General features: G+C 42.9%; 1 protein-coding gene across 1 annotated transcript; it reads right to left on the reverse strand.

The window, feature by feature from the left end:
- Nucleotides 1-2,979: 2,979 nt before the first annotated feature.
- Nucleotides 2,980-10,781, reverse strand: LOC139405635 (putative pyruvate dehydrogenase phosphatase isoenzyme 2). The gene is made up of 10 exons (XM_071148053.1): nucleotides 10,683-10,781; nucleotides 10,009-10,120; nucleotides 9,572-9,736; nucleotides 9,031-9,150; nucleotides 8,619-8,905; nucleotides 8,370-8,475; nucleotides 8,138-8,207; nucleotides 6,038-6,204; nucleotides 5,553-5,852; nucleotides 2,980-5,434 (listed from the first exon to the last, which is right to left on the reverse strand). The coding sequence occupies exons 2-10, from the start codon at nucleotides 10,078-10,080 to the stop codon at nucleotides 5,162-5,164; spliced, it is 1,560 nt and encodes a 519-aa protein (XP_071004154.1). The 5' UTR covers nucleotides 10,081-10,120; nucleotides 10,683-10,781; the 3' UTR covers nucleotides 2,980-5,161.
- Between the last annotated feature and the right edge of the window lie 4,858 nt (nucleotides 10,782-15,639).

The following is a 15,639-nucleotide window of genomic DNA, read 5'->3' on the forward strand; positions in this document are numbered from 1 at the left end:
GGTCAAATGTTTTGGGTAGCCTTCCACAAGCTTCCCACAATAAATTGGGTGAATTTTAGCCCATTCCTCCTGACAGAGCTGGTGTGGCAATTTGATGTGGCACATGTAATGTCAGTTTAGTTGATGGTTGCTGGTCCAACTGTCCTGGAATGTTGACTTGAATGGGTATGGCTGTTCTAGTAAATGTAATTCTACAGGTGACAATCTTAATTGCAATGCCTCAAAGAAAGTTCTCTCTCTCTCTCTCTGGCGCTCTACTTACAGTTGAAGTTTACATACACTTAGGTTGGAGATTAAAACTTGTTTTTCAACCACTCCACAAATTTCTTGTTAAACTATAGTTTTGGCAAGTCGGTTAGGACATCTACTTTGTGCATGACACAAGTCATTTTCCAACAATTGTTGACAGACAGATTATTTCACTTAATCACAATTCCAGTGGGTCAGAACTTTACATACACTAAATTGACTGTGCTTTTAAACAGCATGGACAATTCCAGAAAATGATGTCATGGCTTTAGAAGCTTCTGGTAGGCTAATTGATATAATTTGAGTCAATTGGAGGTATACCTGTGGATGTGTTTCAAGACCTACCTTCAAACTCAGTGCCTCTTTGCTTGACATCATGAGAAAATCAAAAGGAACCAGCCAAAAATTGTAGACCTCCACAAGTCTGGTTCTTCCTTGAGAGCAATTTCCAAATGCCTGAAGGTACCACGTTCATCTGTACAAAAAATAGTACATAAGTATAAACACCATGGGACCACGCAGCCGTCATTCCTCTCAGGAAGGAGATGCGTTCTGTCTCCTAGAGATGAACGTACTTTGGTGCGAAAAGTGCAAATCAATCCCAGAACAGCAAAGGACCTTGTGAAGATGGAGGAAACAGGTACAAAAGTATCTATATCCATAGTAAAATGAGTCCTATAATCGACATAACCTGAAAGGCTGCTCAGCAAGGAAGAAGCCACTACTCCAAAACCGCCATAAAAAGGCCAGACTACGGTTTACAACTGCACATGGGAACAAAGATCGTTATTTTTGGAGAAATGTCCTCTGGTCTGATGAAACAAAAATAGAACTGTTTGGCCATAATGACCAATGTTATGTTTGAGCATGGTGAAGTTATTAATTACACATTGGATGGTGTATCAATACACCCAATCACTACAAAGATACAGGCGTCCTTTCTAACTAAAATGCCAGATACAAAGGAAACAGTTGCAGAGTTTAATGGCTGTGATAGGAGAAAATGGGAAGATGGATCAACAACATTGTAGTTACTCCACAATACTAACCTAAATGACATAGTGAAAAGAAGGAGGCCTCTACTTAATCACAATATTCCAAAACACATCCTTTTTATAATAAAGCACTGAAGTAAAACTGCAAAAAATGTGGCTAAGAAATGTACTTTATGTCCTGAATACAGTGTTATGTTTGGGGCAAACAAAATATCACTGAGTACCACTCCTATTTTCAAGCATGGTGGTGGCTGCATCACGTTATGGGTATGTTTGTCACCGGCAAGGACTAGGGAGTAATTTTGGCAAAAAATAAATAGAATAGAGCTATACATAGGCAAAATCCTAGAGAAAAACCTGGTTCAGTCTGCTTTCCAACAGACACTGGGAGATAAATTCACCTTTCAGCAGGACAATAACCTAAAACACATGACCAAATATACACTGGAGTTGCTTACCAAGACAACATTGAATGTTCCTGAGTGGCCGAGTTACAGTTGACTTAAATTATCTTGAAAAATTGATGGCAAGACTTGAAAAAGGATTAGCAATGATCAACAACCAAATTGACAGCTTGAAGAAAAAAATAAATAAAATGCAAGTATTGTACAATTCTGGTGTGCAAAGCTTTTAGACTTACGCAGAAAGACTCACAGCTGTAAACGCTGCTAAATATGATTCTAATATGTATTGACTCAGGGGCATGAATACTTTTGTAAATGAGATATTTCTGTAATTAGCACATTTGCTAACATTTCTAAAAACATGTTTCACTTTGTTATGAGGTATTGTGTGTAGATGGGTGAGCAACAACAAAAAAATGTAATCCATTTTAGATTCAGGCTCTAACACAAAATGTGGAATAAGTCAAGGGGTATGGATACTTTCTGAAGGCACTTAGTCGAATGTAGAAGTGAAACTAACAGACTTCATTATAACCATCCCCAAACAACCCTGTCGTTTTCTGTGCTCTTGTTTATTAGTTCTTTATTACAACTCAACTCCTTCATAAATACACTAAGGTATAGCAGCTGGGTAACAGTAGGACACGAATTCCTTTATTTCACAACATTCAAGAACAAAATATGAATTATCTGGAGTTAGGGGAGTCCTACAGTTTAATTGCCCAGCTGCTTCCTCAGAATGTTCCTCAGAATGTTCATAAAGGAGTTGAGTGGTAATGACAGTTACACTGACAGACTACTGTATATGACTTACATCTTACATGGATTTTAAGAGTAAACATTGAAAAGGTCATTTAAAAGTAATTTTTATAATTTAACTAGGCAAGTCAGCTAATAACAAATTCAGATTTATTCATTTACAATGGTGGCCTACCAGGGAACAGTGGGTTAACCGTCTTGTTCTGGGACAGAACGACAGATTGTAACCTTGTCAGCTCGGGGATTCGATCCAGCAACTTTTCGGTTACTGGCCCAACACTCTAACCACTAGGCTACTTGCCGCCCCAAATTGGCTTTATCTGGCACACCCTACAAGATTTTAGCAGATCTTGACAAAACACTTCCAGTTTATACAGTTCTCCAAATTTGAAGAGCTTCATTGTCAATAGAGAATATAAAATGTTTTACTATTTTAAATTTGTTCATTTTGTACATGAAACAATTACCCAAGATAAAGTAGTGGTGGTGGCACAGGAAGATTTAAATGTTTGAAGTTCAAATGAGAACAACTGAAAACAAGGCCTTAATTTCACATTTTGAAGGGAATCGCATTCATTTAACCAAAATGTCCTTTATTGAAACAGAAGATGGTACATTGTGACCTAAAATACTGACAATACAGACATGTGACTGACTAAAAAGTACACTTCGTCCAGCCTCTGCTCCAGTGTTAATTGCACTAAAGAATCCCTGTGGGAGAGGCGAGCATAATACATTTTTAAAAATCCTAAGAGGAAAACAGGATTTGAGAGAGCAGAGGACGAGTAACTTGCAGACACATTACAGTAGATGAAAACTCAAACCTAGATTGTCAGCAAATAGTCAAAATATGATACATAGCAGGTTTACCAAACTAACACCAGGTAACAAATACAAAACATAGTTCTGAAAATATATTTAAGATTTTATCAGACTCAGTAAAAAGTGAGGAAGTGCACCAGAGAGTTCATAAGAAAATAGGATTTATTTAAAACTATGGCCAAGTATGACGTGGTACCCAGTCAAGACTTGTGAAACACTTCGCTCCGATTGTGCTTTGGGACTATTCAGTAAATAATTACAGTTTTATCAGCATACATCCACACATAAAACATCATGGTTATTCACCTAAATGTAGGAGTTTCAAGCTAAAAAGAACTTCATGTATACTCAGCAAAAAAATAAACGTCCCTTTTTGAGGACCACGTCTTCCAAAGAATTCTTAAAAATCCAAATTTACTTCACAGACCACTGTAAAGGGTTAAAAACACAGTTTCCCACCTGTGGAACGGTCGTTAAGACACTAACAGACGGTAGGCAATTAGGGTCACAGTTATGAAAACTTAGGACACTAAAGAGGCCGTTCTACTGACTCTGAAAATCACCAAAAGAAAGATGCCCAGGGTCCCTGCTCATCTGTGTGAACGTGCCTTAGGCATGCTGCAAGGCGGCACGAGGACTGTAGATGTGGCCAGGGCAATAAATTGCAATGTCCGTACAGTGAGACGCCGAAGACAGCGCTACAGGGAGACAGGACGGACAGCTGATCGTCCTCACAGTGGCAGACTACGTGTAACAACACCTGCACAGGATTGGTACATCTGAACATCACACCTGCGGGACAGGTACAGGATGGCAACAACAACTGTCTGAGTTACACCAGGAACGCACAATCCCTCCCTCAGTGCTCAGACTGTCCGCAATAGGCTGAGAGAGGCTGGACTTAGGGCTTGTAGGCCTGTTGTAAGGCAGGTCCTCACCAGACATCACCGACAACAACGTCATCTATGGGTACAAACCCACCGTCACTGGACGAGTCGCGGTTTTGTCTCACCAGGGGTGATGGTCGGATTTGCGTTTATTGTCGAAGGAATGAGCATTACACCGAGGCCTGTACTCTGGAGCGAGATCGAGGTGGAGGGTCCATCATGGTCTGGGGCGGTGTGTCACAGCATCGTCGGACAGAGCTGTGTAGGCAATCTCAATGCTGTGCGTTACAGGGAAGACATCCTCCTCCCTCGTGGTACCCTTCCTGCAGGCTCATCCTGACATGATCCTCCAGCATGACAATGTCACCAGCCATACTGCTCGTTCTGTGCGTGATTTCCTGCAAGACAGGAATGTCAGTGTTCTGCCACGGCCAGCGAAGAGCCCGGATCTAAATCCCACTGAGCACGTCTGGGACCTGTTGGATCAGAGGGTGAGGGCTAGGGCCATTCCCCCCAGAAATGTCCAGGGAACTTGCAGGTGCCTTGGTGGAAGAGCGAGAACATCTCACAGCAAGAACTGGCAAATCTGGTGCAGTCCATGAGGAGGAGATGCACTGCAGTACTTAATGCAGCTGGTGGCCACACCAGATACTGACTGTTACTTTTGATTTTGACCCCCCCTTTGTTCAGTGACCCATTATTCCATTTCTGTTAGTCACTTGTTCAGTTTATGTCTCAGTTGTTGAATCTTGTTATGTTCATACAAATATTTACACGTTAACTTTGCTGAAAATAAACGCAGTTGACAGTGAAGACGTTTTTTTTGTTGCTGAGTTTATTTAACCATCTGAAAAACACTAATACAATGCCACTCAGTTCTCTGCGAGCAGTGTTTGAGCATTAGGCCTAGGTACGCAGCAAATGTTTTCACCGTAGGGTAAAGTAAACAACTGTCAAGAAATGTGTGTGTTATGTGACCAGGCATGAGTTGAAGTATACCATCTTTACTGTAAAAATGTTATGTTCTTGTGTGTCCCCATCTGCATTACCTGTGTTGTCTGACCAGATCAGAGTTCAGATAAACCACAGTAGCTGTGATATCGTCTCTGTACATGCGTGCCAGGTCCTCAGGCAGAGCCAACATAGATGCCAGTTTCTCCTGGCAGAGCTCTCCATACTGCCCGGTGCCCAGGGCATGTCTGATGAGGTGTGTGGCAGCATTGGGGTCCAGGGTGGGCATGGCAAGGGCACGGCGTTTCCACAGCAGCTCTTGCATCTGGCCCAGGTTCAACTGTCTCTCAGTGGGGGAGACTGGAGCCTAGAGGGATGACGGTTTACGACAATAGAACTGATAATTGGATATATGCACCTAGACAAAAAAAACACCTGTAAGAAGTTTCTCCCTAAAGCCCTCACACACACCCTCTCATCCTTACCTGTAGATGAATCCCACTCAGGTGTTCGCCCACCAGCCGAACCGCCTCCTCAGAGCTCATCTCGTCCCACAGCCCGTCAGAGCCCAGGATCAGGAAGCGGTCCTGCGGTCGGAGGCTGTGATAGGTCAGCTGCGGCGCCACGTCCAGGTAGGGCGGGCTCAGGTAGTTGGGCGGAGTGTACTGGTAGAGGTTAAGGAAGTCCAGTTCTATTCCAGACTCCAGGCTTTCTAGAACACTCTGCTGCAGCTCAAGGCTCCACTTGAACCTTACGTCTCCAAACGAACGCAGAGGCATCAGGATCTAGAGATCACGAGATGGAGAATTAGTCACACAGAATACATGCAGAGGTAACTATACTGTATGAGTCTGTCACCAGTGACCACCGTTTCAGTCTCCAGCACAGCCTGGTCTTTCTTATGATATACAAATAAATCTACAGTATTTGATCGAACAACTATTATGTGATAGTGGTGGTGTGTTCTGACCCCCAGCAGCCTGTTGTCAGTGATCACAGTGTCCCTCTCCGAGGGGGGGTGCTGGGCTCGGAGCCTCTCCAGCTCAGCCTCGTTTTGTGCATTGTGGTCCTGGGACAGAGGTAAGGCGCTCCACGACCCGTCCTCCTCCTGCACCCCCAGCACTGCACGGCAGTCACCTAAGTTTACGCAACACAATAGAAAATAACTTGTGTTCAAAGAAGAAAATAATAGTATAGTATTTTAATGTCCATTTGTTGCGAACGGGGAGTAATTTAAGAGTGTCATTGTCACAGAGTTATCATGATACAATCCCATTATAGATAGCTTACAAAACATTAAGAACACCTTCCTAATATTGAGTTGCACTCCCCTTTGCCCTCAGAACAGCCAGAATTGGTCAGGGCATGGACTCTATAAGCTGTCGAAAGCGTTCCACAGGGATGCTGGCCCATGTTGACGCCAAAGCTTCCCACAGTTTTGTCAAGTTGGCTGTATGTCCTTTGGGTGGTGGACCATTCTTGCTCAACAGTTTCCCGTGTGTATTGTGATAAACCCAGCAGAGTTGCAGATCTTGACACCCTCAAAAAGGTGCGCCGGGCACCTACTAGCATACCCTGTTCAAAAGCACAAATCTTTACTCTTGCCCATTCACCATCAATGATACACACAATCCATGTCTCTAGGCTTATCCTTCTTTAACCTGTCTCCTCCCCTTCATCTACACTAACTGAAATGGATTTAACAGGTGACATCAGTAAGAATGTTCCTGTTCCCAAGAAAGCTACAGTAACTGAGCTAAACGACTACCACTCACTTCCGTCATCATGAAGTGCTTTGAGAGACTAGTCAAGGACCATATCACCTCCACCCTACCTGACACCCTAGACCCACTCCAATTTGCTTACCGCCCCAATAATTCCACAGACGATGCAATCGCAACCACACTGCCCTAACCCATCTGGACAAGATAAATACCTACAGTGGGGCAAAAAAGTATTTAGTCAGCCACCAATTGTGCAAGTTCTCCCACTTAAAAAGATGAGCACCCCCCTATCCACATCAATGGGACAGTAGTGGAGAGGGTAGTAAGTTAAGTTCCTCGGCGTACACGTCACGGACAGCGCCGCTTCAACCTCAGGAGGCTGAAGTAATTTGGCTGGTCACCAAAAGCACTCACAAACTTCTATAGATGCACAATCGAGAGCATCCTGTCGGGCTGTATTACCGCCTGGTACAGCAACTGCTCCGCCCACAACCGTAAGGCTCTCCAGAGGAGAGTGAGGTCTGCACAACGCATCACCGGGGGCAAACTACCTGCCCTCCAGGACACCTACATCACCCGAAGTCACAGGAAGGCCATAAAGACCATCAAGGACAACAACCACCCGAGCCACTGCCTGTTCACCCCGCTATCATCCAGAAGGCGAGGTCAGTACAGGTGCATTAAAGCAGGGACCGAGAGACTGAAAAACAGCTTTGATCTCAAGGCCATCAGACTGTTAAACAGCCACCACTAACATTGAGTGGCTGCTACCAACATACTGACTCAAATCTCTAGCCACTTTAATAATGGAAATTGATGTAAAAATATATCACTAGCCACTTTAAACAATGCCACTTAATATAATGTTTACATACCCTCCTTTTCTCATCTCATATGTATATGTATATACTGTAGTCTATGTCATCTACTGCATCTTGCCATCTTTATGTAATATGTGTATCACTAGCCACTTTATATTTATATGCCCTACATTACTCATCTCATATGTACATACTGTACTCTATACCATCTACTGCATCTTGCCTATGCCGCTCTGTACCATCACTCATTCATATATCTTTATGTACATATTCTTTATCCCTTTACACTTGTGTGTATTAAGGTAGTAGTTTTGGAATTAATAGATTACTCGTTGGTTATTACTGCATTGTCGGAACTAGAAGCACAAGCATTTCACTACACTCGCATTAACATCTGCTAACCATGTGTATGTGACAAATAACATTTGATTTGAATAAGGGGTCATAGCTTTCACCTGGTCAGTCCATGTCATGGAAAGAGGTGTTCTTAAATGTTTTGTACACTCAGCATATATCCCACCATACCTGCATTCGCCACATGGATCCCCTCAGTGCCCACGTGGGCAACACAGGCTGTGGAGCCAGCAAACGCCACCTAGTTGGATGTGTTAAACACAACAGAGAAAGTCAGGGGAGAATTGCCACCAATCCATTGCCACAATAAGTTAAAGACCCAGGCAATAGCATTGCTGATTTAGGTGAGAAAATCTGAAATTCCTGATTAATCTTGAATGAGGTGGACGGCACACACTCACACCTGTATGGCAGTACTCCTTATCAGGTCACTAGAGTGTGGGACCTGGGCCTCCAGAGAGATGTCTGTGTCCAGACGCTTAAAGGCATAATACAGAGCATCAGGCGGACTGGGAGGGAGGCAAGGAGGATAGAGGGTTGGAGAGACGTATAAGAACCAGAAGACAAAAACAGTTGGTTAACAATCAGAGAGATAAGTCAGGCCCACACCTCATGCCATGCTCATTGTCTCACAACGTCCACACAGCCCCACCTCATTCCGGCGCCGTGCTCCTCGCTGTCCAGAAGCTCCTGCCAGAAGACCCGGAGGTGTTCAACGTAGAGCGAGGCTGACTCTCTGTAGTTGTAGTCTCCGTGGTTTTTGTACCACTGTAGGATGGGAGGGACAGGCCTGCTCTGCTCCATGCAGTGTTCCAGCTCCTCCAGTCCTCTCTGGGACATCATGGCCACCGCCACGTAGTACAGCAGACGCTCACTGACCGCCTGGGCACACGCCCAGCCACCATGACCATCAAATACCCCGAACAGCATGCCCTTAGTCTGGGGAACAGAGACTGTCAAACATCCTGGATAACATTCCCTTAGTCTGGGGGAGAGAGAGAGGGAGGAACTGGGGGAGCATGTTAGGCATTCTCCTGCATGTTTGTAACTAGCAACACACACACCTGTAGGCAGGTGGCTGCGCTGCGGCGGTCCTCGTTGGGGGTGTTAGCTGCCAGCTGGTTGCTTTCAAACTTCCTCACAGCACTGAGACCCCGGCCATCAAACTCAGGTATGCTCACTGCCTGGGTTAGACAGAACAATAGGTTGTATTTAAATAACTGGAGAATAAATGATGCCTAAAACATGTTGGTTAGGGGTGAGCCATGCACCCTGATGCAGACAGGGTGTGAATGCAGACCATATACCAAAATCACTCCATGGAAAAATACTAGACTGTACTAGATAACTAGATCAACAACCTTCATTAGACAAAGGCATTCTCCTGCTTGATGGCTTATATCAAGGGTTTTCGGTCCTGAGAAAGCCCAGCCCAATGCCATCACACCTGATTCAACTACCCAAGGGCATTAATGATAGGTTAAAACAGGTGCAATATTGTTGGGGTGGAACGAAAATGTGCATCCTGAAGTGGCCCACATACAGATGGGAAATGAACACTCCTGCTTTATATGATTACGTAGTGATTATTATAATAAGTGCTACCTGCTCGTTGGCTCGCAGGATGCTGCTGATCTGGACACGGCTCAGCTGAAAGTCCAGGTCCTGACGGGTGGAGAGGAAGCGCATGGTGGCCCCAGACCTACACCTAGCACCAGACACAGAGCAGCCCCAGGAGGAGAGGCAGGCTCGCTGGGTCAGACTGGGCCACTGTGAGGGGGAGGGGCAGGAGGGTATGGAGGAGTAGAGGGCATGATGGCCAAAAGAGAAAGACAGGAGAAGGAATGGATAGATATAATGACAGGCCAGCATTTACATCGATAGTGCAAGCGTTCGCTCCCTCCAAGGGCTGCAATCCAAGTCATCCATTAATGTTATTTAGTCTACTTGCTGAGTGCAAACACCTGGTTTCGCAGACAATTGCCCTAAACCAGTCACTGATTGAACGCTTTGGTGTTTCTGATCTCTCAGACAGCACCTACCTGGGGAGAGAGAGGGCTGAGGGTGCTGCTTGCAGCTCGCAGAAGGATGCGGCCACACACATGGCTAGACATCCGAAGGCTTGAGGATGAGAGGCTCTGCTGTGTCTCAGATCTAGAAAACAGCGGCTATTCAATAAAATGTCTGCAATTATCACCTGCACACCTGATTAAGCTTATCGGATTTGGGAGTGGAAATAGCTAGCTACTGGAACGTTTGTCGTTCAAGTAGAGCGCGGACACAAGATGCAAGCACTAACGTTATAACACATGTTTGGTGCAGCTAGCGCTAAGTTGGCTACATATGTAGATGTAATGTGGAAACAAATTCAGGTAACGTTAGCTAGCTAGCTAAAATATAAACAGGATACAGTAACGTAACCTGCTAGCCTACATCAGATCGTGCTCATTAGTGCACACACTGTAGCAACGTTATGCAACGTCGCTAGCTAACGTTACTTACACCGTTTAGGTTAACTTTAACAGTTAATGCTACGGTGTGCTTAGATGAATACGAGCAAACAGACTGCCGGTGTTAGCTAGCCACCACTGATGTGCGCAGAATAGCTAGCGAAGTTGTCCACCGAATGCTTTGCAAGCGATACTTAGATAGCGATATTTATCGGACGTATAATAATGAATCAGGTATCTAACGAGTGAAGAAGTGTAAATCAAACCATTCTCAGATCGACTGCTGCGGTGTGTGCCAGCTGCCCAAAAGAACAAGACAGGTAATCTACTGCTTGCCTGTCATCGACACCTTCTTCTTTGAGATTGGGGGTTGACGGCTCGCATCCAATTTTTAAGGTGCATACACTGCCAACTACTGTACTGGAGTGTGAGGCCAGTCACGTCATACCTACATTTAATTATCTTCAGTCCTGTTCCTCTAAGAAAGTTAAATAGAGCCCTAGATACCACTTCTAAACCATACAGTTCACAAAATATCAACACATGTTCCACCATTTCCTCCACTGAACACTCATCACACAGACCTGTTTCATGTCGCTCTATCATCCACAATGTGGCATTCAAACCTGTATGCCCATACCTTGGTCTGCTCCACACAACATCCTCTCTCCTACATCCCATACTCCCCACCTCTTCCTCAACTGACCGGTGCACATGATAAAATTGTCTTCCCTTACTACTAGAATCGCACTACCTTTACCAAAGAACGAGCCCTTTTGCCCGGATCAAGGACTTGACTTCCCTACGGCCCAACAGAACCTGAATATCTCAAATCAAATCAAATTGTATTTGTCACAAGCGCCGAATAGAACAGGTGAAATGTGAAATGTGTACTTACAAGCCCTTAACCAACAATGCAGTTCAATAAATAGTTAAGAAAAGATTTACTAAATAAAAAAAATCTTAAAGTAACACAAGAAAGTTACATAACAATAACAAGGCTATATTACAGGGGGTACCGGTACCGAGTCAATGTGCGGGGGTACAGGTTACAGGTCGGGATAATTTGTAATGTGACTCTGCATAGATAATAAACAGCGAGTAGCAGAGGTGTAAATAGTCTGGATGGCCATTTGATTAATTGTTCAGCAGTCTTATGGCTTGGGGGTAGAAGCTGTTATTAAGGAGCCTTTTGGTCCTAGACTTGGCGCTCCGGTACCGCTTGCCATGCGGTAGCAGAGAGAACAGTCTATGACACCGCCAAGTATATAGGTCCTGGATGTCAGGAAGCTTGGCCACAGGGATGTAATGGGCCATACACTGTAGAACCTTTCGGTCAGATACTGAGCAGTTGCCTGTTCGGCCCTCATTAACTCACACAGCTTATTGCATCTTCCTCATCACATATTTCACATTCCCACCTCTCTTCCATACAGCCACATCATCAGCATACAAGGCCACACCCACTCCTTGTCCTGCCTATTATGTCATCTACAGCAGTGGTTCTCAACTGGTTTTGCCTGGGGACCCAAATTTGACAATGACAATTGAGTCGCGACCCAACATTATGGACTGTCGATGATTACATTTTATAATGTTGTGTTGCAGCTACCTTCTTGGGAAGGCTTCACTTGCAAAATAGACTGTCTCAATTATGGTATTAAATAAAGTCATTACACAGCCATATTAACTGAGCAAACTTTTATCAGTTGAAGAGAATAGGCCATTTAATTAGGTGACCAGTTCAGGAGTGGGTGTAAGGAATGATCAGACTCAGAACATGACATCATAACCAGTCCAATAATGTTAATGAACAGTAACACATATCAGTGTTTAAAATAGAAAAAACAGCAATCAGCAGAAATTCTTAATCATCAATTACAATGTCAATAGTTTCACAACCTTACATTTGTTTTAAGGTGTAAGTTTTTAACCAGTTCAATAAAATGTAATATGCATGTCAGAATGAATTAACAATAATAATTAAAATAGTGAATCATAACTTTAGTTTTCAGCCACTTTAACACAGATAGGTAGTGCTGAACGGTAGCATGATTCTGATTTCATGACAGGCGAGAACAGGATACTATCCCATTACGCTGCACCAGAACTTTGGTGGTGTCATTTCAGGGAAGTGCATGTTCAGTCCGCGATCAAATGACAGCTCCACCATCAGATTTTCTTTGTTGCTTGGCAACGTGACGCGTCCCATCTCCACTCTAAAGGGGTCCGGTATCCAGTCGTCTTGTCTCTTGTTCTCCTCCGGGAAGTAGTCGCACCCTGCAACCCCACAAATGGTTTGTGGGTGAGGTAATAAATACTAAACATAACATGACAATAAGCATTTTTCAATCACAATTCTAAACATATCATGTAAAAATAAATGTCATACAGTATGAAGGATGAACATAGAAGTACATTAGATGTGCACCTAACCAAGTCTAAGAATATTAAATATTATCATGGAGTTAACTGGAATTGGAGTTGAATGTTTCTGATGACACACACTTTAATAATTATGGCCCTTGTTCTGTCACTTTAAAGTAAATGGTGAAGATGTAAACAGTATTGTCAGCAACACCTTATTTATGATACATAATCTCCCTAATATGTGACAATGACCCATTAAGTTGCATGTAGACAGAATATATTAGAAAAATAAAAAATAAAAATGTAATTACATTTGTTTTAAATATATAAACAATCCTTCTAACCAACCAATATTCTCTGAAATGTCTATATATTTTTAGTTTATGCTTAATTATCTGTATAATGTTCCACACATTCAAAGCATTTGTGGTTTCACTTTCTCTCCTTATATAGACAATCGTGGGGGGGGGGGGGGGGGGGGGTACAGGTATCCTGTGTGTGTGTGTGTGTATCCTGTGTGTGCATTTCTTTTCTCTCCTCCTCACAGGTGGCAATCATCATTTCCCAATCAGTCATCAATCAGAAGACACACCTCCTGTTTCTATTACCCTATCACATTCCCTTGGTTTAAAAACCCTGTCTTTTTTTGCTTCAGAGTGCAACCTCTCGGTAGTGCTCTGGTTGTTTTTTTGCAACGACATGACACTTTGTCACCACCTGAGTATTGTTTTTGCTATGATGTTTGATGGTGGGAAAAGGGGGTACCACAGTACCCGTAGGACTACTTTGTCTAAAAACACGGAACTGGGCGGACCACCCACCGTATTTTTGGGTAGTTAGCTGTATAGTAGTAGGCTAGTCTAGCTTAGGGGTGTTTTTGGATATTGGTTTCTTTCCTTGGGTCCAGCTCTGCCCCTTTTCCTGCCACCACCCCCCAAAGTTTACCTACAGGTAGTGTATGCCAATGGGCGACCTGTCTGGTTACCACCCTTCTCTCACCATCAAACAAACACTCAAACACCATAACCAAAAACAATACTCACACGTGGGGACAAAGTGACATGTATCCTAAACCACACTAGATCTACAAACATATGGCATTTACAGAGATTGCTCCAGAGAGAACAACTGACAGGGTTTTTAAACCAAGGGAATGGAACTGTGATTGGGTAGGAGAAAAGGGGCAGGTGTCTTCTGATTAGTGACTGATTGGGGAATGATTGCCATCTGTGAGTAGGGGGAGAGGGAGAGAAAATAAATACACCCAGGATACACACAGAATACTTGTATCCGTAACAACTGACATTTTCAGATCATATTTTGACAAAACACATTGGTGCTTACAATGAATTCTCTATTGTCATGGACTTGGTGGGCACTGTCATCTTTGTGATATGACTTTAAGCACGTTCTGATGAAACTGTCACTTAATATTTTTTTCTTAGTCTACAAACGCCCTACATCTAGTCACTCTGTGATAGCGTTGGATCCTAAATGTTAATTTTATTGTCATCCTGTAAATGGTTCAGTGCCTCTAATTTAGGCTGTGTAGAATGGGGATTAAAGGAAATGACCACTACTAGATTATGCTGATAAGGAAAACAGCATACAGTTTTGGCCTGTGTATTCATTTGCCTATAACTAATCAGAATTCCATTATGTTTACATAAAGAAAATACTTCAAAATGAAGATCCTGCCATGGACAAGATTGGGTGGACATAAAGTGGAACGGAGGGGAAATAACTCACACCATGCAGCAGGACAACTTCAGCTGCGGGGTCTTTGTAATGCAGGTTTGATAGTTATATTTTCAATAATGAATGGTTAGCTGTTATATTTTCAATAATGAATGCTTAGCTGTTATGTGACAATTTAGATCAAAAACTATTTTCTTTTTTGGTGTAGATGACCAAGGAAGTTGCACAGAACTTCCCCAACATCCCCTCCCAAATGGATATAGAACCTTCACAAAAACACAGAGCAGCTGAGAAAAGAAATGGCTGAGGATATACTAAAAATGCCTGGTATGTAATGAAATTTCATTCAAAGTAAATGTAAATTATTTTTATGTAGTTCATGCCTATGATTTCAGAGTTCAAATAAGGCAACAACTGCTCCATGTGTGCCATTGATAAAGTACCTGGCTGTTGCCCAAAGACTGACTGGGTTAGTTACTTTATTTAACGTGTTTATAATCTTTTGACAACTGACAATTTATGATAACACAATGGATGGCTAATTTGTCATACTGCATTGACATTTGATATTATTTGTAACGTGTTACGCTTTGTTCTGTTTTAGATTGAATGTTTTGCATGCCAACGGTGGTTCCATGTGCTGTACCTAGGGATGAATACAAATGAGTTCAATAGAGTGAAGAACACAAACTGGAAGTGATGTCTTTGTTTAAAATGTATGCTATACCCCATCCACACTGAAGAGGCTCTGTAATGTACATCAACCAGGAAAAGAGGAAGTTAACACTGAAATGTTTTGTACTTATTTGACGTAAAGTGTCTGACATTTTGGAAAATATTAAAGGTCTACAATTTGTTTAATTTGTCAATATTTAATTTTAATTAATTGATTATCTGGCCACCATTATTGTGTATACATGTTCAGTATATGTATTGCCTGAACCCACTACAGCCTACCTTACTGGCTGTGCAGTTCACTCCATGCCTGCTTTGGACAATTAATAACATGACTCTCATACTTTGCCCTTTTTCCTTTATGGTTGATATTAACGATGAAGGGAGATATTCTCTTTCTGTCCTATTGTGTACCACTGTTAAATACTGTGGCAAAATAAAGACTTAAGGAAAGGGAAAATAAAAGTACTCAAAACGACC

Source organism: Oncorhynchus clarkii, chromosome 1 (genome assembly GCF_045791955.1).
Source record: "Oncorhynchus clarkii lewisi isolate Uvic-CL-2024 chromosome 1, UVic_Ocla_1.0, whole genome shotgun sequence".
Lineage (NCBI taxonomy): Eukaryota > Metazoa > Chordata > Actinopteri > Salmoniformes > Salmonidae > Oncorhynchus > Oncorhynchus clarkii.